Source organism: Meleagris gallopavo, chromosome 3 (assembly GCF_905368555.1).
Source record: "Meleagris gallopavo chromosome 3, MGAL_WU_HG_1.1, whole genome shotgun sequence".
Taxonomy (NCBI): Eukaryota; Metazoa; Chordata; class Aves; order Galliformes; family Phasianidae; genus Meleagris; species Meleagris gallopavo.
The window spans coordinates 113,748-141,115 of NC_139406.1; the positions used below are offsets into that span (position 1 = coordinate 113,748).

Consider the following 27,368-nt stretch of genomic DNA (forward strand, 5'->3'; position numbering starts at 1 on the left):
GGTGATAGGTGGACGGTTGGACTGGATGATCCTGGAGATCTTTTTCAACCTTGGTGATTCCATGATTAGGCTGAGGAGAATGAAGCCTGTTGCAAGTCATTCCACTTGTCAGAACTTACAGAGAATTCTGAGCTGCCAGAAAAAAATTCTGTAACTTGCATACTTCGTAGATTTTGCCATTCGGAGGAAAGTCAAATGTTTCACCAACTGATGAAAGACCATCAAGAGTGATCAAGAAAGAAAACATTAAAGCCTTAGATCTACAGTTTGAAGTTTGCTGCTGACGTAAATGTAGATCTGTTAATTCAGGGAGAAACTAATTTACATTGCAAACTATAGCAAGATAAATTAAATTCAATAGATCAGTGTGCAGTATCCTTTGAGACTAACAAAATCTTTTGCTTAGGGCCAAGACTCAATGAGAAGAATGGCCTGAGTGCTTTATTTTGAGAATCAATTCACAAATATAAAGCAGCTAAGAGGGGAATGCAAGTAAAACTGTAGAATGAATCAACATAAATACTTTCATGAAGGGAACAAAGAAGTATTACAACTATTTTTTAAGACATCTGAAATAAAATACAGGATTCTGGTCAATTCTAAACACTGCAGTCTGTGTAGAGAATAGCGGACAAGAAAATAGAAGTAATTTGAAAAACATGAAACCAAAGATGTTGGTTTAATGTAGCAAGGTGCAGGCTAGGTGAGATTTGATTGTACTCAAAAGAAAAAGAGTATACATGCGGGAAATATGTGCAAGATATTTGACGTAGTAAGGAAGTGAAAATCTGTATCTTGGTTTCTGAAAGATAGTAGAATCATGATCTATTTTCCATCTTGCTCTCTGAACTGTTTATCTACAACACCCATCATCATCAAAACACATACCTGGCATCTTCTTTTAAGAGGTCACTGTACTTTGGTCCAGAAGAACGAGTGTTAAAAGGGTCAGAATTATCGTCTATTTCAAGAGCATCGGCAAGGCGCCTAAATTCAACAGTAGGAGAGAAAAAAAGCGAAAACATCACACATAAACAACAAAAAAAAAATCAACCTGAAACATTTTCTCACTGAAGAGTTGAGATGAGTTACTAATACGAATAAACAACATATAAAAGATCAGATTTTATATGTTTGATACTAATATTTAGGACTCTTCAATATACTGTACTGTTAAATCTCAGCTCAATACAGATCCCTGTTGGTGGTGAATGCTGTAAAATCCAACTGGCAACTGATCACACGTGGTGCTCCCCATATCAGTGGTAAGACTGTCTTGTTTATCTTTATTGATGGCTTGGACGAGGGCACTGAGTGCACCCTCAGTAAGTTTACAGATGACACCAAGTTGGAAGGAAGTGTTGATCTGCCTGTGGGTAGTAGATAGGCACTTCAGAGTGATCTGGATAGACATTATCGAAGGGCCAACGGGATGAAGCCCTGTACTTCGGCCAGAACAACCCCACACAACATTACATGCTTAAAGCAGAGTGGCTGGAAGTCTGTGTGGAAGAAACATATGGTGCCTTTCAGAAAAAGGCAAGTGAAGTTGTTGCCCACCTGTTCCTCTGAAGAGCTAAACATTCTTCATCACATTGCAACCTGAATTCAGAAAAAAACAATTAGATTCACTAAAAATGAAGTAAGTCCTTTTAGTCATCCAGAAAAGAATGCTAACAGCAACCTGAGGAAATTCAGATGGACTCCAAAGAGTTTGTGGACCTCATGGACAAAAAGTTCAAGTTAGTAATGTGCCTTTGCAAGAAGACAAGCTTACGGTATTCTGAGTTGCATTAAAGAAAATATTGCCAACACATCAATGGATGTGATCCCTCCCTCAACTCAGCACTTGTGAGGCTAATCCTGGAGTACTGCGTCCTGGGCTCCTGTGTACTAGAGATACTTCAGCATACCAAAGGGAGTCCAACAAAGGGCTGACTGAATGGACTGCAGTACTTGTCCTGGGCTGAGAATGGCTGAGAGAACTGGGACTGTTCAGACCAGAGGAGAAGCTTGACAAAGATCTTAACAATTTATCTAAATCCCTTAAGGGATGGTACAAAGAGAACAGACCCAGGCTCTTTTCAGCAGCGTCCAGAGCCAAGACAGGAGACAATGGGCACATACTGAGACACAGGAAATTCCTTCTGAACATCAGGAAATACTAATTATGTGTATGTATACACACACAATATACATATATACTAATTACATATATGTATGTATGTATGTGTGTGTGTGTGTGTGTGTGTACATATATGTGTATATATATATGTACACACACACACACACACACACACACACACACACACATACATATATATATGTAAGTGCAGGTGACTGAGCACTGGCACAGGTTGTCCAGAGCAGCTGAGCAGTGTCTGTCCTTAGTGCTCTGGCTCTAGACTCTAGAGCAAGGAATTGGGACTAGCTGACTTCCAGAAGTCCCCTCCAATCTCAATCATTCTGTGATTCTAAGTCTGCTGAGAGAAACTCTGAAACTAATACGATGTTCAATATATAATTATAACAAGAAGCTAAGGAATGATAGAGCTCATTCTACATTAAATCAAAAACAGATATAAAAATAGTAAAACATTCTTATAGCAGTATTAAAGTAGAGCTAGGTTATTAAAAGTCTTTTAACCAGAATTCTACTGATAATACTACGCATTTTCCAAGTCACTTATTCTTCATGTACTCACAAGGATTTCATATTTCTACATGCCTGTCCTTACCTGGCCTGCTTCATTTCTTTTTTTGTAATAAGTCTACTGATTTCCACTGAATCTCCAAGCTGCAGATCCGTTAACTTAGTGGCTATAGATATAGCAGCTATTCTGCAACAGAAGAGTATTAGTTTTCATTAGATCTTGGAAATAGTATATAAAGCTCCACACTAAAATATCCAGATAGAAGAAGAAAAGCAAGCATGCTTCCTTGTAAGATTACAGAACCAAAATCTAGTTCTAAATCACCTAGTTTTAGAAGATTTATCTACTTATGTAGATTAAAACGTAAATCTTTCTCATCTTATGCAAATAACAGCCTTGCTTCTTTATGAAATTATTCAGAGCAACAACTCTAAGTCTAAACTAGACAATGTGAATACTCCTTCTTACTTGCTTAAGACTGAAACTGCACCTGAACATACTGGTTTAACAATGCTTTTTAACTTTCCTGTGATTCTTCTTTAACTGTATGCAACTAAAACCTGTAAATTTATAATTACTTTGAAGTTTATCTAGAAAATATTGATGATACAAGCCAAAAGGAAAGAATGAAATGCCTACTGAAACTTAAAATTTTCTTTATAAAACAACTTCATAATTCCCATTAATAGCAAGCCTTTCTAGTCTCATTTTCTAGCTAAAATCTCTACGAATACAATACACAGTACATTTTAAAGTGAAATATCCCATGTCTCAAAATCCCACATCTAAAATTCTGTTCTCTGAACTGTCCTTCCTGATAATTCTCAGATAAAAGCATACATTCGTCTCCAAACACTTCACACGACATTCAGAAAACAACTATTCACACATCAAGAAGGATAATCATACTACACTAAAAAAAGTAGCATTGAGAGACACTACCAGCTTCAAATTTATCAGGTTGGGTCAGAGAAACAGGCCACTAGATGACAACAGCATCTATATCACATATACAGACAGAGCTCCAGAGATCCTTTCCTGTTCCTTTGGGCACCTTTGTGTGCCATTAAATAGCTTTGAACTTGGTAAAACACTCTCTGTAACGTTTTTGAGAAACCTGGACACTCTATTAGCTTGGTGAACTCTCCACAGCAGTACCACGGGAGTAGTTTGGTTTTCTATTTATTCCTTAAAAATGAAGATGGTGGAAAAATTCAAAGCTAATTCCCATAAAACTGGAGTATTTTAATGTCTTGGTGATCTGAACAGTTAGAGATGTAAAATTAGCAAGCATTAAACACTGTTTTTGCTAACATCACATGGTTCATTTGTTGGTAATATCAGTTAATTGAACACGTGTGAACCAAGAGATACGCTTTAAACTGAACGCTTTGTTTCCTTCCTATTGACTTGGCTCATACATACATCCCACTGACTTCACATACACCATCTTCCCCTGTACGAGTGTTTTTGGATTGCCTGAGCCTCACAAATAGGGGAAATATAACAGGCTTCCAAGACAAAAACTTGCAATGCGGTTACCATCCAGCTTATCATTAATGACAAGCTCATGCCAATTCTAAATGATAATTCAATGTTGAGCCAATCTTTTGGCTTATATCAGTACTGGGAAAAAAAAAAATAATTAAAAGCACAAAATTCCTGAAAGTCTACTTACTATTGTTCTGTAATGCTTAATTCACAGTACTAAGGAACCTATTAAGTAGATACTAAGCCACCTTCTGAAGAATTTAAGTCTGGGCACTGATCAGTAAGAAAAGCAATACATCCTCAGTTGGGATAGTTCCTCAAATAACAGAGGTGAAAAAATCATTAGGATGCTTTCTCCGAAAGACAAGAAGTATCTACAACTACTCTCTACTATGAACTGGTACGTAGAGCAAAATTTTTGTTGCACTTCAACCCTCCAAATTATTTTTTTTATTCCCTCTCAATCGCAGGGTAAAAAGGAGTTTTTATTGTCTCTATTTTGCTATTTCTATTTCATAACTTTCAAAGTTCAACTTGATTCTTGTTTTCCTTGTCCCTTCTTTGCCCTCTGATATAAGATAAAAATAAGCGTAGTTTAGAAACAGCATTTAGAGACCAATTCATTGCAAAAAAAAAAAAAAAGCTAGGTAGGACTCAGCTTGCATATTGAAAATCAAGATTCAGATATTAAGAACCAAAGCTCTCATTACAGTCAACGAAATCTAAAAAGTTATTCAACCTAAATTTAGCTGCCTATTCCAGCTTTATCACTCTTTAAATTCCATCATCTGTACTAACTAGGTTCCATCAGACATTAATGGGAACTTTAACAGCAACTCACACATGGACTGTTAGATACCATCACATGTTCAGATGACTGAATTAGAATTCCACAGATGAGAAATCCAAGCTGTGGCATGCCAAGACAGTTAGAGACTGACAGCAAAAAGAGAAATGTGTTGCAGAAGAGCATAGCTGATATGGAGGCTCAGAGGAATAGGGAAAAAGCGTGAAAAACTTCATGAATGGAATATATTGCTGTGTGGGGCTGCTGAATCACAGCCTGAACCTCTGATTGATCACCTGAGGCGAGCAGTGAGTCAGCCACGGGAGCACAGGCGAAGGCAATTCTCCTGTGCTGCAGGAAGGGGTGGAGCCTGGCTGCACCTCTCCTGGACCCATTTAAGAGCTGAATGCCAGTGGGGAAGGGTCTCTCCTGGAGATCCACTCTGCTGGAGTCTATCACGTGAGCCCAGGATAGACTGAGTGTCCTTTTTTTCCTACTCCAGTATAACAATTACATCAGCCAAACTCCTGGATATACTATACCATCTGTATATTCACTGATTGTACAATTGCCAATACTGAAATCCAATCAAACTGCAAAGATCTAATGACAGAAGTAAAATAATTATCATAGTACAAACCTCTGATATGTATTAGATGCTTCTGAGCAAATCATACTCTCCTTTCTTCTTCCACATTCACACTGAAGTTCAACCTGTTGCATTGCACAAGACAGCAGTTGGTTTAAACTTTTTTTTTTTTTTTTTTTGTTCAGGGAGGGAAGTGAGAGAGGTGAATTGCACTCCTACAGGAATAGTGACTATTTAATGACAAATAATTTTAAAAAGCAAAACAAACACGCTCCATCACATTACTCAATATTTTAAGTTTATATGATAGCATGACATTTTTTGTATTAAAAAAACATCGCCTTTTGTCAGTAATGTTTTTGGCTGGTAGTTAAATCATACTATTTGCCAGTGAATTTGCAGTTAACTTTCACTGAGCACCTAACCTTTGCACAGCAGGATGTTGTTGGGCAGGATGAAGAAGGATGACATGGAGCCATACAGGGATGATTACAATACAGTCTTGGGATAATACACGGCTGTTTACACTCTTCATCTATAAGACATTCCCCTTTATGACAGATTCTTTTACATTTGTGCATTCCACATTTTAACATTTGATTGCAGCGAAGTCCGCAGGAAATGTCAGTGAGATGACAGGGAATATTGCTTCGCAGCTGAAAGAGGGGAGGAGGAAGACCACATAAAAGAAAATCAGTAATTATAACAGCAAATCTCAAAGCACTTCTATTGTTAACACCTTTGTTTGGCATTATCCACACAAGAAACGTAATACTAAAATACTCTGGACAAAGACAGTGTTCCTTATGTCCATTAATATCAGTATGAATACACATGGCATAAAAGATTTTTCCTATTTAATCATATTAAATACCAACTCCGATAATATATTCCATTCCAAAGAAGCCATGAAAATATAACTCAACAGTCCTAGAAGCTGAACCATCACAGGGTTATCCCTTAAGTTACATAAACATAAAAGCACATCCAGAACATCAATAACTATTTTCAAGCTGCATATAATTAAGAATACAAAAACACTAAGACTTACTTCATGTTTGCCCATACACCATTTCTGAGTGAGATAGGTACAGGGTGGACACTTCTCCTCACTGTGACATGAATGGTACACTGCAGCCACAGATTAAAAAACAGTTTTATTACCATAGTTCAGTCAAATGCCTTAAAAGAGACATTATGGATTATTATATATGAGTTGGTCATTAGTACACAAGTAATGGGAGGAAAGACGCTTCATGAGAGGATAATTTGTTCTTTAAAATAGTCTTTAAAAATTACAATGGCAGATTCTTAGGTGAATATTCTTCTGCATTTTCAAAACTAAACAGATAATAGAAAACATTTGTAGCTTCTGAGCAGGATTACACTATTAGACAGAATATAACAAAGCATATCTGTCCAACGTGTTACAGCACAAGCTTTCAGTCAGTGTAATTTCAAGGAACTCAGAAACCAATTATTCACTACTGTTCACTAGATTATTCTTCTCTTTCAATAGAGCATGTTGTCTCTAATTAAACGAAACATTTAATGCAAACATGACCAGCATGTGGCCTGCAGGCTGCATGCAGCCCACTCCCTGCTGTGAAGGTGGAAGCTTCACCACGGGTGGCTCCAGGCACAACTCATTGCTCAACAACGACCAAACTAACAGCGCACAGATCTTCATGAGCTTGTGTGCAGGCTCCTGTTCATCGCTGGTGAAAACACATAGCTAACGGTGGTGACTATGTGGAAAAACAGTGTAACTTTTCTTTGTATCAGCTGTAGTTTCCATGGAAATAAGAGGCGCTACTTTTGGAGAAACTCATGGATATGCAGCACAAGACAATTCCTCTTTCTCAACGCGGCCCAGGCAAACCAAAAGGTTGGACACTCATGGTTTAATGCATTGTGACTATTAATGATGTTTGAACGTTGCTATCTGGATCAGAAAGAAAAATGTGTTGTTTTACGAGTTAAAAGTACCACTACAGTTATTCACGGCACATTTTTACTTAGTTTTGAAGTATAAGCTTTTGAAAATATTAAACCACTGCAAAAATAGCTCACAAAAGGGTAAGTATTTTTTTCAAACAGACCCATGAATGCTTTACTATGTTTTGAATTTTTTTTTTTTTTTTTTTTTTTTTTTTTAACTGAATAGCTTGACTTACCTGGATGATCGCAGTCATGTGGCCTGGTGCATGTTTTTTTGCACTCTGGTGGCTGAGTGCCACAAGGAACAGGGGGGTAAATCACTGATTCCCCACAGTAACAAGTCAACTCATCAAAACCTGAAAAAGCAAGTCACAAGAAATGTAACTCTGTATTTGTACTTCTCTACTAAGAGAAATATTAAAAGAAAATGCAAATGTTATATTCTGGCATCTTTTTTTTCTTTTTTTTTTTTTTTTTTTTTAATATTAAGAACCACAAAAGTGAAATCACCTTCTCCTGTGCCTCCTACAAGATAACTGGACTACAGACATTTCATAACAAATATGCTTGCTTTTAGAGAGTGATTTTTTGACAACATCTTAAACTAGAACAGAATTAATGCTCTTGTAAAGTAGAAGGCTGTTCTTGTTCTATCATCGACTTAAAAATGGAAATATCTTGAATTCCCTTTCCAAAAGCACAGCATCCAAATTTTGCTTCTAGGCTCATTCAAAATCCTTTCTACAGTTTGTTTTCCTTCTTTACATATCTGACTCTATTCTGATCTGGAAGAAGCTAGTCTGCATTTCTTTCCAGCTCCTGCTATTTTTGAATTTTCATTCTTTTACCATTCTCTTGTGTGTGAACAGATTTCATCCTTTTGCCCAGACCAGCACATGGTGCCAGGAAGATTTCAGACAAAATTATCAAAAGGGCATCACTCTGTAAAATTTGACGTAGAATCTCCTCTGTATACTTCACACCATTTAGCACTATATGGATCCCCTTAATCAGTTTATGAACTGATGTACCCAGAGCTTGGTACTGGGGCTATTCTATTTAACATCTTTATTAATGACCTTGATGAGGGCATTGAGTGCACCCTCAGTAAGCTTGCAGGCGACACTAAGCTGGGAGGGAGTGTTGATGTGCCAGAGGGCAGAAAGGTACTGCAGAGGGACCTGGACAGACTGGATGGATGGGCCGAGGTTAATTGGATGAGTTTCAGTAGGGCCAAGTGTCGGGTCCTGCGTTTTGGTGACAACAACCCCAGGCAACCCTACAGGCTTGGGGAGGAGTGGCTGGAAAGCTGCCTGATGGAAAGGGACCCTGGTGTACTGATGGACAGTCGGCTGAATATGAGCCAGCAGTGTGCCCAGGTGGCCAAGAAGGCCAATGGCATCCTGGCTTGGATCAGGAATGGAGTGGTGAGCAGGACCAGGGAAGTCATCCTGCCTCTGGACTCAGCACTGGTGAGGCCTCACCTCGAGTGCTGTGTTCAGCTTTGGGCACCTCAGTACAGAAAGGACATGGAGGTGCTGGAGCAGGGCCAAAGAAGGGCAACAAGGCTGTGAAGGGCTTGGAGAATATGGCCTGCAAGGAGAGACTGAAGGAACTGGGGCTGTTTAGTCTGGGGAAAAGGAGGCTGAGGGGAGACCTTATTGCTCTCTTGCAATATCTGAAAGGTGCTTACAGCGAGAGCAGTGCTCGTCTATTCTCACTGGTGACAGGGTGAGGGGAAATGGCTTTAAGTTGCACCAGGATAAGTTTAGGCTAGATATTAGGAAACACTTCTTTAGAGAAAGAGCACTGGAGTTAAGCACTGGAATGAGCTTCCCAGGGAGGTGATTGAGTCACCATCCCTGGACGTGTTTAAAAACCGTTTGGATGTGGTGCTCAGGGACATGATTTAGGGGACGGTTGATAGAGTTAGGGTAGGATGGTTAGGTTGTGGTTGGGCTTGATGATCTTGAAGGTCTTTTCCAAATTAAGCAATTCTATGATTCTATGATCTTCACAGAAGGAGACTCCACAACCTCTCTGGACAACTTGATTCAGTGCTCTGTTACTCTCACCATAAAGAAGTTCTTCTGCACAATAGTACAAAACTTCCTATGTTCAAGTTTTAGGCCATTATTCCTTGTCTCATCACTACACAACATGAAGAGCTTGGCCTCATCCATTTGCCTCCCACCTTCCTTTAGACATTTACAAACATTTATCAGATCCCCTCTCACTATTCTTTTTCTCTGGCTGAACATACTCAGGTTACTCAGCCTTTCCTCATACAAGAGATGCTCCAGGCCCTTAATCATTTTTGTGGTCCTCCACTAGACTCCTTCTAGGAGATCCTTGTCTTTTTTTGAACTGGGGAGCCCAGAACTGGACACTGTAGTCTAAATGTGGCTTCACAAAGTAGAGAGGAAGGAGAACCTCCCTCAGCCTGCTGCCCACATGCTTTTTTAATGGGTCCTAGGATACTACTGGCCTTCTTGGCCACAAGGGCACAGTGCTGGCTCATGGCCAATCTGCTGTCCACCAGGTCCCCCAGGTCTATCTCTGCAGAACTCCTCTCCAGCAGGTCATCCCCTATAACCTGTTCTGATGCACATGGTTATTCTTTTGGAATAATCCTGAGGTCTTTCCCTGCTGCTTCCTAGAGTGACAGTGTTACCTGGCTCTTCATCATTCAGAAATACATCCCCTTCCCTCCCTGAATCTAGTTCAAAGCTTGCTAGTAAGTCCAGCCAGCCTGCTACCCAGAACACTCTTGCCGCACCTGGTCTCTCATGTCACACAATGTCAACATGCTTGATCTCACAAAGCCCCAAACTCAGAGTGTGGTATCAGCTCCGCAGCCAATTATTCACATTATCTTTTTTTCTCCTTCCTGAATTCCCACCTTAAACTGGGAGGAGAAAGGAGAACACTACCTGTGCTTCTGATCCATTCAACATCTTTCCAAGAGTCACCAAGTCTCTTTTGACTACCTGTTTGTTCTGCCTTCGCTAAACTGAAGTTACTGAAATGACCTGTACGATTTTCAGGTTACTATTTTGCTTTTTTAAAAGAGAATGTTTGGACACAGTAAGATTTGTTTTCTAAAGAAAGGTCCTACCAGCATGCACTCTGAAATACAAAAGCATTCTTCTTTCCATTTCAGGCCAAGAACAGAAAGCTTAGTATTCACTATTATAAATGTGTGAAATAATGAACATACGGTTTCCTACATCAAGTGGAGAGAAGCAGTTGTGAAAAACTAGTATCTTAATCTGACACAGATTTTAACAGAATACATACTCATATAAAGCTACTGCACCAGCTCAATTCTGTAGCTTAGTAGTTCATAATAAAATAGTACCTCACGGTTATCAATCTATTTGAAGTAATTCTTTAGTATTTCCACCATCTAGGGCATGATCAGAAAGCCTATGATACACAACTGACATCTACTTCCACAGACAGTCCATCTAGAAAAAAATCACTAGCACACAACATGGGAAAGTCCAATTTTTAAACACCTAAACAGATTTTGCTATATATTCCAGTATCTATAAAATTTACTGACTTGTCAACAGAAGAGTTCCATCAACTTTGACATTCTAAATTTATTTTTTTTTATTTTTACTTTTGCATGATTGCCCTCAAAGTTTAAGCTATTGCTGGATCAATGTAACTGAACACATTTCACTTTAATTCAAGTAAAATTTAATAAAGTTACTAAACTCATTTAAAAAAGAATAGCTTTCTTATCCACTATAAAAAAAAAACAACAACAACAAAACAATGAGAGCAAACTACAGATCTTCAGGTTCTGATCAAGTTCTACGTCCAACTCTGATCAATTAAGGTGAATATATTTCTATAACATGTAAGAAAAAAAGCATTATTGTACACACTTGTTTGCCAGCAGGTTTGACAACTGCCCCGGTGACAAGGCTCTTCACATCTATGAAGTCCACAGTTGAGTTTGCGACCACAAACCAAAGAACACTTATGTTCTGTGTCCTGTGGGAAGGCACAAAAGAAAAGCAAAATTAAACTATAAAATCAATACGTTTCTTTCTTCTGTGGAGTCATAATCCAGCAATTGCAAAATCACTAGGAAGAAATAAGAAGTTATTTTAATGGTCAACTCTCTCCTTCAGGTGACAAAGACAAGGATCTGTCAAGGTGGATCCATTAATTACAGTAGATTCCTGCCTACAAGGGTCCTGAATCTGGTATCATAGAATGGCTTAGGTTGGAAGGAATCTCAGAGATCATCTAGCCCTAACCCCTTGCCATGGGCAGGGCTGCTAACTGTTAGATCAAGCACCAGAATAGGTTCCACGGCCCCACCCAGCCTGTCCTTGAACACCTCTGAGGACAGGGCATCCACAACCTCTCTGGGCACCTTGTTTCACCATCTCAACACCCTCTCAGTGAAAAACTTCCCCAACATTTACCTAAACCTCCCTTCCTTTAGTTTAAAACCATTTGCTCTTGTCCTGTCATTATCTACCTGTGTAAAAAGTTGATTTCCTTCCTATTTATAACATCCCTTTAAATCCTAGAAGGCTGAAATGAGGTCTTCTCAGAGCCTTCTCTTCTCCAAATTAAACAAGCCAAGCTCCCTCAGCCTGTCTTCTTAGGAGAGATACTCTAGCCCTCAGATCATCTTCATGGCCCATCTCTGGATCGTCTACACAAGCTCCACATCTTTCCTGTGCTGGGAGCCCCAGACCTAGATGCACTATCCCAGGTGGGGCCTCATGAGGAGTAGAGAGCAACAACCACTTCCCTTGCCAAGACCAGCTTCTTTTGATGCAGCCCAGGACACAGTTGGCCTTTTGGGCTGCAAGCGCACACACTGCTGGCACATATTAAGTTTCTCATCTAGCAGAACCCCTAAGTCTTCTCACAGGGCTACTCAAAGGCTTCTGCTCAGTCTGTATGCATAATCTGGGATTGCCCTGACCAAAGTGCAACACCTTGCACTTAGGTTTGATCCACCAAATATTCCACCCTTCAAATCCACATCACTCCAATTTAAAGATAAGGATATGGTACGGTACCTCAAAGATCGTCTAGTTCCAACCCCATGCTGTGTTCTGGTCACCAACCAGCAGACCAGGCTGCCCAGAGCCACATCCAGCCTGGCCTTGAATGCCTCCAAGGATGCGGCATCCACAGCCTCCTTGGGCAACCTGTTCCAATGCCTCACCACCCTCAGAGTGAAAAACTTCCTCCTTATATCCAACCTAAACCTCCCCTGTCTCACTTAAAAAAAAAATTCCCCTTGTCCTATCACCATCCACCCTCACAAACAGCCATTCCCCCTCCTGTTTATCCACTCCCTCCAAGCACTGGAAGGCCACACTCAGGTCTCCCTGCAGCCTTGTCTCCTCCAGTCTAAACAAGCCCAGTTCCCTCAGCTTTTCCTCACAGGAGAGCTGCTCCAGCCTTCTGTCCATCTCAGTGCCTCCTCTGGACCCACTCCCAGAGCTCCACATCCTTCCTGTGCTGGGGGCCCCAGGCCTGGATGCAGCGCTGCAGATGGGGCCTCACAAGAGCCGAGCAGAGGGGGACGATCACCTCCCTCTCCCTGCTGGCCACCCCTTTTTAATGCAGCCCAGAACACAGCTGGCCTCTGGGCTGCAAGCGCACTGCTGGCTCACGTCCACCAGGACCCCCACATCCTTCTCCGCAGGGCTGCTGTTTATTCTCCCAGGCTGTATAAATACCTGGGATTGCCTCAGCTCAAGTGCAGTCCCTTGCACTTGGCCTTGTTGAGCCTCATTACATTCACATGGGCCTACTTCTGCAACGGACAATAAAGTCACCCATGAGCATCCCCTTCTCCAGGCTAAATAATTCCAGCTCTCTCAGCTGCTCCAGACCCCTCACCAGCTTTACTGCCCTTTTCTGAATGTACTCCAGGGCATCAGTGTCCTTCTGTAGTGAGGGACCCAAAACTGAACACAGTACTTGAGGGGTAGCACCACCAGGGCTGAGTTCAGAAGAATGATCGCTTCCCTTCTCCAGCTGGCAATGCTCCTTCTGATACAAGCTAGGATGCAATTGGCCTTCTTGGCCACCTAGGCACTGCACAGGCAAGCTTCAACCAATACCCTTAGGTCCATTTTATCCATGTAGTCTTCCAGCCACTCTGCTTCAAGCCTGTAGTTGCCTGGGGTTGTTGTGGCCCAAGTGCAGGATCCAGCACTTGGATTTGTTGACCTTCATTCATTGGCCTCAGCCCAGCTATCCAGCCTGTCCAGATCCCTCTGTAGGGCCTTCCCCAGGAAGATTCATGCTTCCTCCCAACATGGTGTCATCTGCAAACTTACTGAGGATGCACTTAATCTCCCCATCCAGGTCATTAATAAATATATTGAATAGGACAGGCTCCAGTATCAATCCCTGGGGAACACAACTTATGACTGGTCGCCAGCTGGATGTGTCTACATTTACCTCTGGGCCCAGCTATCCAGTCAGTTCAGGTTGGTCAAGCAGGACCTGCCCTTCATGAAACCACCCTGTCTGAGCCCAATTCCCCCAGTCGTCCCACACATGCCATGTGATCTCCCTCAAGATGATCTGCTCCATAGCCTTTCCAGGCTCTCAGGTCAGGCTGACAGGCCTGTTTCCCAGATTCTCCTTACAACCCCCCTTTTTGTAGATGTGAGCCACACTGTCAAGCCTCCAATCCTCTAGGACCTCTCCAGTTAACCAGGAATGCCGACAGATAGTGGAAAGCAGCTTGGCTATTACCCTGCCAACGCCTTCAGCATTCTTGGGCAGATTCCATCCAGACCCATGGTTCTGTGCCAGTCCAGGTAGAGTAGTAGGTCTCTAACAGTTTCCATCTGAATCACGGGGGGGTTGTTCTGCTCCCTATCCGAGACTTCCAGGTCAGGGGATAGAGTACCCCGAAGGTAACTGGTCTGACTTTTAAAAACAGATGGAAAGAAAGCATTCAGAACTTCAGCCTTTTCCTCATCCTCATTGGTCATGTTCCCCTCCACATAGTATAAAGGATGCAGATTCTCCTTAGCCCTCCTCATGCTGTTCAAATATTAGCTGTTAAGTTCAGAGGACCTACAGTAGGAGCAACACCACTCCAACATGCTCCAGCATTGCTAAGAAAACATTGTGACACTTGGTGGTGAAACTGTTAACTCCTGGGAACCAGCAAGTACAAGTCTGAATGGCTACTAGTTTTTCTAGAGGTGTATCTTTTTCAAAGAAATCAAGTACTGGCCCAACAGAACAACAAAAAGACTGTCAGCAATCGCCTTCAGTGCCTTAACATCCTATACTGTGACAGGTACTGTATGTGCATTGTACTTTGGGTCACCAGAACAGCAGTAGCTTACCCCCAGCCAATCGATCAATTGTTGGTTCATGCTGTGAAAGGGTGGAATGCAGTGAAATTGCCAGGTCACAGCTTGAACCAATGGTTAAGCACCAGGTGACTACCCAGGAAGCTCAGGTGCAAGCAGCACACCTGAGTGACCAGAAGGGGTGAAGCCTGGATCCACTCCTCCTCACTCTCATTTAAAAGTTAGCAGTGGAGGGAGTGGCATCTCTCTGGGTAAAGATAACACTCCTCTTCAGCCATCACTGGTCACTGGAAGGGGTGAGCCTGTTTCCTTCTTTATTACCTGTATCCGATTCGAAGGCACTGTCATCACCCTTCTTTTGCCATACACAACTCATTTAGGGGAATCAAAAGGAAAGTTTGTGCTGGAACTTGAAGATGCTAAATCTGGGAGTATTTTCAATTCTATTCAGTATTGTTTAGGCTGCACCTGCAGTATTGTTTCCAGTTCTGGGCTCTGTATTAACAGTTACATTGGCATAAGCAAGGGATTCCAGCAAAGGACTGAGAAGATTATGAACAGACTAGAATATCTCTCCTGTGAATAAAGGAGAAGAAAGCTGGGACCCCTGAGACTAGAGAAGAGGCTTGGGAGGGACCTTATCAATTTATGCAGATACCTAAAGGATGGAGCTACGCTCTTTTTAGTAGTGCCCTATGCCAAGGCAAGAGGCAATGGGCACAAACTGAGACATGGGACATTGCCCATGAACATTACAAAACATTTATTTACTGTGCAGGTGACTGACCACTGGCTCAAGTCACCAACAGTAGCTCAGGCGTCTTCATTCCTGGAACTTTTCAGCTGCTGTATGGACATGATCTTGGGCAAGTGGCTCTATGTGGCTAGGCCTGAGCAGAGGCCAGATGACCTCCAGAGGTCCCTTCCAAACTCAACCATTCTGTATTTCTATAACTGTCAAAACTATATACTGGAAAAAATAGCTCAGGCCTGATACACACAACTTTTCATCACAGCAGGTATACACCACTTTTAAAGTTTATCCTGTTAAGATTCCAGTCACAGACTTAGAACCATAATCCATGATGGAGCTAAGTAATATCACACCCTCTCTTATTTTCCTTGGAATCAGTGAACCAACAAAAAGTATCTTTACTTTGATTTTAAAAATTATAGAATTATTAAGCTTGGAAAAGACATCTAAGATCACAAAGACCAACCATCAATCTATCACCACTATGCCCATGTTCTTAATTGCCACATCTACGTGTTTCTCTAATATCTACAGGGATGGTGACTCCACTACTTCTCTGGGCAGCCTGTTGCATCACTTGATCATTCTTCCAGAGGAAAAAATGTTTCCTAACATTGAACAAGAACCTCCTCTCACACAACTTGAGGCCATTATCTATCACCTTTAACTGCATTTAAGCTAAAGCATGTTTTTACAATGCCCATAAAATGAATTCTGCAGAATAAGTGTACACGCAAACTTTTGGAGCATGACTTGTACTGGAAATAGAGATTCAACATACACAAAAATGCAAGGGCATAAAAGCAAAAAGTCAACTTCACAACAAAATACAAATGCTTCATTACAAGCAGTTTCTATAAACCCACATGTGGACTTACCACACAGCAGACTTCATTACACTTGTGTCGTCCACATGACCTTTTCTTGTTGCATCGCTTGTCACACATAAATGTAATAGCAGCTATTAAAAAAAAAATAATCGCAACATGTCATGATTTGCTCTTCGCTCACAATGAGAACAAAAGCTTAAGTCACAATATTAGGCTAAGAACGTTCTAAGGTCTCATCTAGAGAAGAGCAGTGTGGGAAGTTAGTGCACAAAAACATAAATTAGTTGCACTTCCACATTGATTCCCCAGGTAAACACTTGCCTTGCTTTAAACAAGCCCTTGTTCAAAAAGATTTTTGGAGTGCAGTTTATTTCACATTATTCTTTGTACCATAAACTCTGCAAACAGAACAGACAAAATAGGACTTCCTGATACACTGATTATACCACGAATAAACTTACTACTATCCTCAAGCAATGTGAACAACTATTTCTGAGTTCTTAAGTGTTTTTATGTCTTCATAGCTGAAAGTTCAACTCAGGAAATATGCATATTACTACATTACTGACCTTGTAAGTGAGTACCTCAGTATGACAGAGATCCATCAACTAAAATGTCTCTAGATTGAGATTCTTCAGTTTTAACAATTAAACAGCATACGAACTACTCCCAGTATCAATCACTAAAAAGCAGGATGAGCAATTCTTTGTCTATGTGGTAAATATCTGAACTCTCCAACCAAGTATCCTCTCTTTTCTACAGGGTAAACAACCAGCACAAAAGACAGGAAAGGCAGCAAAGACTACACTTAGAGAACTCCTCCAGCAGTAGTTCAGCCAGTTACCGTGGGTTACCACTACGGCGCAGTTCACTACTGTTTCAGGTCTCCTATCTTTCTTCCATAAATGGAGAGGTGGGAACGGCTATAAACATCCATTCGTTCATTTCCTTTTCCTGAAGTGATCTCTCTTGCTCATCCACAAGATCAGCAGATACCAGGTGCTCTATGACTGACTGCTTTGTGTTTACGTGGTGATAGCACTACAGAGTAGGACTGTGTCATCCTTATGTATTTACATTTAGCAGCTCCATGAAATGTTGCCATGATCCAGCTTACAAGACAACTCTTGAGGAAGAATTCTAGTCAAGCGATGCTGACAAAATAATCTTATAATCAAATCCTTAAATTTTATAAGCAGACAAAATTCAAAGATTCACTCCTGCTTTGATTGAAGGCCTTTCAGAACAGCTTTAAGGACTTCTAAGTCTTGAAAAACGTGAACACATCATCTGCTTTATTTAACATAAAATACATTAAGTCTCTCTAAAAACTGAAAATAAAAAACAACAAAAGACATATCATGATAAAGAACAAATTGCCAAAGAAAATCCTGAACAACCAGAACTCAAAAGAATATGAGGAAAAAGTTAAGTGAGCTCCCAAGTTCTGCCATCCTCTGAAATTCTGTAGTAGAAAAAAAAAACCAACACCCAAGACAGAAACATAGAGCAGAGATACGAAATCAGCATCAGAAATTGAAAATGACTATTGAATCAGATATTTGGCAACTTCTTGAATCAAAACCGAAACTAACGAGCTGTCTCATTAAGAATTCAAAACTATTTCATATTATATACTGAACAAATTATAAAATAATACTACCTTTATTCCTGAGTAGAGCACATGGGACTTCCTAGGAAACAAACAGGGAGCAATTATATTGCAACAACTGCAACTTATTCATCTAGAAAGTACCTAGTCACGTATGACAAGAAGTTTTCAGGTGCATAACACTTTAGGACACAAGAAAGGAAAAAGCTGGAAAAATCCTCAAATTTATGCATTAATTCATGTTTTAATCTACATTTTTTTAATCTTGACATTTTAACAGTTGACTTGTTTCCCTAGAAATTCAGTAGCAAGAGTTTGTAGTTTAAGATTCCTCACTTAACTCAGTGGATAACACTGTAAAGTAATAAGAACACATTTGTCCTAGGAAACCAGAAACTTGCACTGAGAAAAGCTATGCCTTCCTCAAGTATATTAATAAAGTTCAAATTTGTGCTTTGAACACGTTTCAAAAAAAAAGCAAGACTGACATTTGTTAAACAGAAAGTCAAATCTCATGACTGAAAATTTTTACTCAGATAAAATACTTCAACATGAAAATAAAAAGTTTCTGAGATAGTAACCAAGGATTTCAAAGCTACGGTTATGCACAGTATACTTTTAAACTAGGCTACCAATTATTATATGACATTTGGTGAGGTTGTGCTGTTTCATTACATGAATGTACAAAGAAAGACTAAAAACCAATATCATCTCCAAAATTTCCTACAAACCTATAGGCTATCACTATACATCATTTAGCTTTTCCTCTACCTCTCTCTTGGTTTACGTTACTCTTGGTAAAACTATCATTCTCTGCACTACATCATTACTGCAGGACAATACAGGCTTTGCAGCCAGCTTAAAGAAAATTCTGTAAGTACTGCAGTAATCCTTCAGAAATTGTATTCACGGTAGCTAGCCTACACTGGCCCTTCACAGCATTACCTAGCTGATGTCTATCAGCTCTAACATAGCAGACACCCCTGTAACTACAGAGACAACACCTTCTTAGCTTCCTTTTCTCCACAGCTTAAAAAAAAAACAACAAAAACCCACCAACTACCTGTTTTCCTGGTCAAACTCTATGCACTCACCTTTTTTTTGAAGCCACACCTACAATAAATATTTGATGTTTGAGAACATGGTTTACAGTCTCCTTCATGGCACAGGCTTTCACATGTATGAAGCAACTCTATCAAAATTAAAGTAAAAAGATTGAAATAAATAAAATGCATGATCAGTAACAAGGTATTTATCAGGAGCACCACAGTTTGCAGATACCAAGCCTACTGGCAGCTGGGTTTCCATTCTGACATACTGGCTCAAACAGACGAAAGAGTTCAAGGATTTCACAGTTGTTTTTTTTTTCCTGTTATTTGGAACTTTGTGATCCTGAATACGTAGACTAATCAGTTAAGTCTACAATTAACATTGATAATGCACAAATACCTTTTATGTATATTTTTTTGAATTTGCAAGATAAACATCTTAAACAAGGTTCACAAATTTTAAGTACATAATTCTTTCTTCTTGTTCATCCTTAATGAAAAAGACTTATGCATACCTTCATCTTTTACTTCCTGGGTTAACTGCAGTAAATCAGACTTCAGTGGAATTTCAAGTATAAGAAGTTATGATTAATTACACGGTTTTATAAAACTGAAGTGTCATACAAACTCAGTTTAATGTACTTTTATGTAATTAATGCAATCACTGAAGAGATTATTTAGTTCTGTAAATAACTTCTTTCTTTCAACTGCCCAACATCACATTTCACATCATGGCCTAATGCCACACTTCTCTTTGTGGCCACAGTAAATGAGTGCTTAATAACAGTACCTAAAGGTTCTAAGTGAAATCATTTATCTCTACCAGTCTTCATATCAACAATGAAGACATGGGTGGGCTTTTAAGAGACCTCAGCAGACACAAACAGCAAGAAATTCCTACAGTTCCACCACTATGACAGTCTATGGAAACACAATTTTAGAAGTAGCTATTGTAGATGATTTCTAGATAACCACATTTCCTGATTTTAAAGTATCCCTTTGAACAAATACATCCTATCTCAAAGGCTCTGCAGTAGCATTCATACTCAATTTGGCTAATACCCAAATCCTTAAAAAATATCTTTGACGTGAAAGTTGTTTTTTTTTAAATAATGTGAGATATTTTTTTTTGATACTCTGATGCAGAAAGCTCTCATTACCATAGCTACCACAAGAAAGAGGTTTGCCACACGTTTTTCCACATGATGGGATAGGATCTGTGCATATTTTACGTTCAATACATCCTAGTTCCAGTAACTTGCTAAGAGGAGTCTGACCACAGGGACAGCGATACACTACTTGCGGAAGTCGAGGACAGAGTTGGCAAGGTTGAGGATGGCATACTTGTGTACAGTTGTGCCTCCCACAATTTAATGTTCTGTGAAAAAAATAACAAAAAAAAGAAAAAGGGGAATTACAACGACATGACCACTAAGTATGAACAAAATGACCTTTCATTTTTTGGAAGCCTAAGTTACAGTGAACTTACTTGCCACACGTATTCTGACAAGAGAAACTCCCAAATCCATCATAAAATTCTTCCTTTGTCCCACACAATACTTCTTTAAAGTTTTTTCCACAGTAACACACTAAAAGAAAGCAACGTTGCACAGAAAACAGTAAAAGTATCAGTGACAGAACAAGAGAGAAATGCAAAATTGTGAGATGTGAGAAACAGTCCTTTTTTTTCTAAGCACATGAGATTTAATTCAGAGATTTCTCAATCCTACAGATTCTGAAATAGCACTTTTGTTTTGATGAGACAAAAACCAAAGGGGAAGCTCTCGCTTCACAAAAAGCTTACATATTAAAGTAGTATACATAACAAGTTAAGTATTGCCTTAAATGTCAAGAAAATGAACATATTTTTTGAATTATTTATTTAGAAAACTGTATTTGCTTTAGTATACTGGAACAAGTATGATACAGTTTCCTTTCCACAACTGAGCTTAGCAAATTTTAAGCAGCAAATTGAGTCCTTCGTTGGTAGGTGATCTGTCGGTCTCTGTTCTTTTTCCATAGTGTTTAAAGTCTTGGAATGATGTAATCTTAAGTGGGATCATAGGTCAATTCAGGTTGAAAGATGGTCAGCTAATCCAAAGCCTTAAAGCTGAGCCAGCAGTGAGATCAGATCACATTACTCACTGTTGTACTCAGCTGGGTCTAAAAAACTCCAAGTTCGCACATACACACAAAAAAATGTTTCCTTACACCCAGTTACAACATTTCAATTTAGCCTATCGACTCGTCCTCTTAACATACATACACAGGCTGGCTCCATCTTCTTGATTATCTCCTGTTAGCTACTGAAAGACTCAGTCCTTCCTAAGCCTTCTCAACCTAAAGTAGTCTAGTTCTACCCATCTTCATAGAACGTGTTTTCCAGCATCCTAAACCTCACAGCAGAATTCTTCCAGCCACGTTCATATTCCTATTTTAATATATAGCAATTCTAATTTTCCAGTCTTTAAATATTCTAGCAACAGAGCTTAGTTAACTCAAATAAAGCCCCTGCCCCATGGCAAAGTCCTCTTCCCCCCCCACCTCTTGTTTTCCTAGTGTACATACATCGTGGATGGATATGCATAAGGCATTCTGATACTTACCTTGCTGTACTTTTAGTTGGCAAGGTAAACATTCTCCTGCATGGCACACCTGAGTACATCTGTGCTTGCCACAGTTTAAAGTACTTCCACATACATTAGAACAATGAATTTTTGTTGACTGGCCACAGCGAACTGAGTGACTGCAGAAGAATGACACCACATTCTATCAGCTACCTTAAATCCACAGAGAACTTATTAAAAAGCATAATAGACTTCTGTCAACAAAATGGGGGAAAAAGACAGACATTTTGAAACTTGAAGTATGGCTACGCATTGGGCCAAGAGCAGATATTTCCATGACACAAATCTTTCCTAAAGCTTTAAATGATCTGAAGGTACAATGAAGACAGTGATAAGAGTATTAATAGTGATGCAGCCTACAGAAACATTTTTCATAACTAAGAATACTCCCTCCCCCCCCCGCCTACATCAGTGTAGCTTGAATTAATCTCCCAGAGATTGTAGCTGCTTAATCAAGGAAAGGTAGAAGAATTCAATTTTAAGTTTTTTGTTTGCTTTTACATAGGACGCATGCAAATATTACCAACATAAACTGCATTTTATTATAAAATATTCTGGCTCTAAAACTCAAAAATTTCCTAGTCTTTATACAATTGCAACAACTGACGTTACCCACGATGAAATGTGCGAAATAGCAACTTGAAAATAACCTGAAGTTTCAGGTGCTATGCATCTCGGATGCTGATACAGTACATATGACAAAATGCTATTTAGAATGACGTTTTAAATGTTAAATGCAGCACTATAAAAAGAAAAGCAAACAGCAATTTGAATGCATTTGGGAAAAACAGAATTGCCTCTTCTTTTACTAACTATTCCTTACAATTCAATGAATCAATCTTATGTAAAATAAAATTCAGTTATCTAAAATTTATTTATTTTCCCCTGAAGATTAAGTGCCTCCACCTGCAAATACTTAAACAAGAACAGGAATGCTAACACTGAATGTGTTTTTTTCTTTTGATTCTGACAATGAACATGGGCAAATATTTTATTACATAGAATCAGTCATAGCTACCTCTCAGAGCAACCGAGCATGAAAGATCACAAAGTATGGGCAGCACAGTCTTGCTGTTGAAAATGACAACACACGCATCAGACACACAAGGAAAAGACAGCCTTCAAGACTAGAATAAAACACAGACTTCCCTTTTGTAGTGGCACAGCTTCCCTGAGCTATACAGAAATATTATTTCTGGAATGGAATGTAACTGAATTATCCTATGTGGACAGAAAAAAGTGCCTTTTTTCCTACTTCTTTCGCTGTCTCCTACAAACGAAAATAAGTAAGTACCAGAACGTGATTGAAAAACACTGCATCAACTCACAGACAGCTTCAATAACTCGGTTTTGTATCCCAAGTTTCTTTTTCTTAAGATTAAAAGTAATCACTTTTCTAAAAGGAAATATGTGTAAACTTCTCTAGCTGATTTTAGCACACAAAAGCTCAAGCTCAGAAAAAAAAAATTATATAAACATAAAATATAAACATAAAATTATATTAACTATAGCTCAGAAAAGAAACACTGCTATTAAACTTCTAGTGAACTACTATTACATAAGCTTTTGTTGACATAATAGAAATATTCTCACCTTGTTTGTCCACATTCACATGTTTTTGTCACAAAGGCTGGGCACGAAGGACAAGGTCCTGGATGACACAGGCTTAAAAATGAAACAAAAAAGCAAATGAAGTTGTAAAGTACTCTCTAAGTTTATCACACTCCTGGGGAAATAAAATACAGTTACTCCAAAAATACAGAGAAGTTTTAGGAACCAGTACATCCTCAAAACTCTGCATGTATACAGTTCACTCCTTATACAGGATAATAAATTGTTTTAACTCATATAAAAATATTGGAAATGGTTACAGTTGCATCAGTCTCAAAAGTTTTCAGACAGTGAGACTGAACAAAATATTCCATAATGCTGCTGCTGTCAAGTCAGTAACGTCTCTGCTTGTATTTCACATCTTGCATTTCAGCAGATGGCCTGCATCAGCTCAGCTGTGCTCACTGGGGTAACGCTCAAATATTACATGCACAAGTCATTAACACGTTCACTTCCCTCAGCAATCAACAGTAACTGTAAGAAGTCTAACACCAACATTTCCTTGCTACAGTTCTTCTAACTTAAAAAATAAAAGTGCACGCACTCACACGCTTCTTATTTAGCGAGCAACTACAGTATGATTTGGTTTATGCAGAAGCTACAGTAAAGACAGACAATGCCTCCACATTTTGGTATGTTTAAAAGAGACAAAAAATATACTTAAATACTGTGTTTGAAACACAGTAGAAAATGCAATAAGACAGCAGAGCATCAAGATCCCAGGCTGCAGCCAAGTGAGGATCTGCTCAGGCGTGACAGCAGTACGTCCAGAGAGCAAGAAGCTGCTTCCCTTCAGAAAGCCTCCCAGACACACAGAGAGCTCCAGAGAAATACCCTTGTCTCCACTGCCAAACCCTGCGTGAGGCTGGGAAGGGTGGATCCTGGCTCCACCCCTTTGGTCACTCAGGAGCACTGCATGCATCTGAGCTCCGCTGGGTTGGCCCTGCCATCCCACCAGGTGCTCCATCACTGCTTCGGGCTGTGACTTAGCATTTCTGCTACAGCATTACAAAGTAAATGCAAAGACAGATGCTGAGACCTCAGCATTAAGTTCCATTCAGTGCATTCAGAGTCCTACTTTTATTGAAACTTCATTATTTGTCATTAGCATGGATGATTTCTTTCACAAATGATTGCTGGTGCTGCTCTAGAGAACTAACCTACTAGAAGGGTTGGGAGTAAAGATACACCTAGACTTAAGAATGTATATCTATCTGCTTAACAGTAGAAGTATTTTATTTAATATAGCCCCAAAGGATTTTCCACAACTGTTGTGAAGATTACAGCACCAAAGACCTATCAGGAAAGTTTAAATCTTAGTGTCTGGTCTAACAGAGCACGAAGTCTCAGTTACTGCCTTTATAAGATCTTTTTCAGGTGTTCTCAAAAGGCACTGCATAATGCCAGTTGGCAGGGAAATTTCAAAGTCTAAACAGATGATCAACTCTTAAAAAACAGCTGCAGTTTGTCATTATGTTTATTATTTGCAACATTTTATTCAATTTTAATTAAGCTGGATGCTAGACTGATGAAGAATCTAAAAACCTAAAATAGATTTCAGCATATTTAAATGTGAAGAGAACTCATTTTCCAAAGCATGCCACAGCTGACACAAGCAAAAGGCTAGCAGATTACTCTCCTTTTGAGGAGCTGCTTGCCTGCCCACTGAGCTGTTTATATTATTTCAATAAACCTAAGCAAGTATTACTTACAGATTCATTATTAAAACATAGTAAGTTAGCCTCACTCATTTTCACCAAAATGGATTATTTAATGCCACATTTATGCAACAATCCAACTGAATTTTGTCAGTAGCATAGGGAAATGCTAACAGCATGGCAAAAGTTAAAGCTCAACTGATGTGATAGCACAGGAAAATAAAAAGCCCAGAACTACACTATGGAAAGTAGATTAACACAAACAATGTCACCTACACCACTGCATTTAAAAAAAAAATTGCATTGAAGATACATGGTTGGGAATCAGCAAACTATTAAAACAAACAAACATGTGCACAGCCAAAAAAATCCATAATATAAATTAGTATTCAAAATAGCACTTCAATAGAAAGTAATTATCAAATGGATCAACAGACTGGAGTAAATTGGCTGTAGACAAAAGTTGGCTGAAGAAATGCTCTCTATAACCTAACTTTTGAAAGTAGAGCACAAATTTCAGACATCCCTTACAATAATAAAAGAGATGACAAATCTTGAAATCCAAAACCACCAGGGTCACAAAAGCTAAGGAAACACTTCTGATTCTAGCTGAAAGAAAACATGAAAGATGTGTACAGGTTATAATGGGAAAAACTGCCAGCCTAGGAACTAACGTACCCTTGACAAGAGCCGGGAAGAAGCCAGGGCAGCCCTACACAGACTTATGCATTTATATTAAAGACAAAAAATAACTTGCTATCAAGTTATCATGTCCAGTTTGCCATTCACCTGTACTCAAAAGTCCTTTTCAGCAGGGCTGTGTTCTATTCTTCCACACCTTGTATTGATAGTGGAGAGGTTGCCACAACCCAGGTGCAAGGCCCTTGGTTTTGTTGAAACTTGTGAGGTTCTCCTGAGCCCACTGCTTGATACTGTCCAGGTCTCTCTGGTGGCACCCCATCCCTCAGGCCTATCAAGCTCGCCAGACAGTCTGGTGTCATCTGCAATCTTGCTGAGGGTGCACTCGATCCCACTGCTGATGTCACTGATGAAGATATTAAAGAGCATCATTCCCAGCACCGACCTTTGAGGGACACTACTTGTTACTGTTCTCCATCTGGACATTAAGCCACCTCCATCCGGACATTGAGTGGTTCACCATCTCTCACTGGGTTAGATCTCACAATCAGTTCCTCATCCATTGAACTGTCCTTCCATCAAATCCATATCTTTCCAGTTTAGAAAGAAGGATGTTGTGGCAGACTATGTCAAAAGCCTTACTGAAGTTCAGACAGGTGCCATCAGCGGCTCTTTGTCCATCGACACAGTTATGCCATCACAGAAGGCCACCAACTTGGTCAGGAAGGACTTGCCCTTGGTGAAGCCATGTTGGTTGTCTCTTATCACCTCCCTACCTTCCATGTGTCTTAGCACAGTTTCCAGAAGGATCCACTTCATGATCTTCCCTGGCACAGAGATGAGGCCATCAGACTTACCTCACTTCTTGTCTCAATTGGATTGTCCTTTCTACCCTTATTTAAAAAAAAAGGCTGCTACACTGCCTTTTTTCCAGTCACCGGGGTCTTCACCCCACTGCCACGACCATTCAAATATCATCAAGAGTGGCTTAGCGACTTCATCAGGCAACTTCCTCTGGACTCTGGGACGCATCTTGTCCATATACTTATGGATGTTCATTTCTTCAAGTGATCACGAACCTGATTTTGTTCTACCAGTTGCTATCTTCCATCCTGTCCACTCAAAGTGTTTATGGAGAACAATTGCCAGTGAAGACTGAGACAAAAAAGTTGCTGAGTACCTCAGCCTTCTCCTCGTCCGCTGTCATCAGCTTGCCTGTATTGCTCACTAGGGAGCTACACCCTCCTGAACATTCCTTTTCTGGTTTACCTACCTATAGAAGCCTGTCTTCCTCTTTGCTCTCCTTGCCAAGTCCAGCCTTCCTGACCCCATTCCTGCACAGCCAAGTAGCATCCCTATACTCTTACTAGTGTACCTGTCCATGTTTCCACTGCCTATGCACTTCCTTCTTGCTCTGCTTTGACCAGCAGGTCCTGGTTCAGCCATGCCAGTTTTTGCCTTCCTGACTTCCTACACCTGGGGAAGGACACTTGCTCTTGCTCCCTAAGGAAAGCTTCCCTAAAAAAGATCTGCTAGCTCTGCTCCACTTCCTTTTCTTTGAGGATAGTCTCCTGGGAGTTTTGTTGACTAAGTCTCTGAAGAGCTGGAACGCGGCTTTCCTGAAATTTAGCATTCTGATTTTGTCTGATATCCATCAAGAGGGTGAACTCCACCCCTGCATGGCCACTACAGCCCAAGCAGCCTCCAATCCTGACATCACCAATCAGCTTACTTGCATTGGTGAGCAACAGGTCCAGCACTGCAGAGGGAGATGCAAGGGGGGACTCCTCATAGGACT

General features: G+C 40.0%; 1 protein-coding gene across 3 annotated transcripts in view; it reads right to left on the reverse strand.

Annotated features, from left to right (window-relative positions):
* Nucleotides 1–27,368, reverse strand: part of NFX1 (nuclear transcription factor, X-box binding 1) — a 78,963-nt gene that overhangs the window by 19,674 nt on the left and 31,921 nt on the right. For all 3 annotated transcript variants that reach the window (XM_085219990.1, XM_085219988.1, XM_085219991.1), the window contains 15 exons: nucleotides 23,256–23,327; nucleotides 21,642–21,781; nucleotides 20,525–20,624; nucleotides 20,196–20,413; nucleotides 19,081–19,178; nucleotides 18,038–18,068; nucleotides 16,423–16,505; nucleotides 11,362–11,470; nucleotides 7,699–7,818; nucleotides 6,573–6,652; nucleotides 5,947–6,177; nucleotides 5,573–5,646; nucleotides 2,739–2,840; nucleotides 1,561–1,602; nucleotides 889–987 (listed from right to left, as the gene is read on the reverse strand). In XM_085219990.1, the coding sequence (XP_085076116.1) occupies nucleotides 889–987; nucleotides 1,561–1,602; nucleotides 2,739–2,840; nucleotides 5,573–5,646; nucleotides 5,947–6,177; nucleotides 6,573–6,652; nucleotides 7,699–7,818; nucleotides 11,362–11,470; nucleotides 16,423–16,505; nucleotides 18,038–18,068; nucleotides 19,081–19,178; nucleotides 20,196–20,413; nucleotides 20,525–20,624; nucleotides 21,642–21,781; nucleotides 23,256–23,327 (1,599 nt within the window). The remainder of the gene's footprint in view (nucleotides 1–888; nucleotides 988–1,560; nucleotides 1,603–2,738; nucleotides 2,841–5,572; nucleotides 5,647–5,946; nucleotides 6,178–6,572; nucleotides 6,653–7,698; nucleotides 7,819–11,361; nucleotides 11,471–16,422; nucleotides 16,506–18,037; nucleotides 18,069–19,080; nucleotides 19,179–20,195; nucleotides 20,414–20,524; nucleotides 20,625–21,641; nucleotides 21,782–23,255; nucleotides 23,328–27,368) is intronic.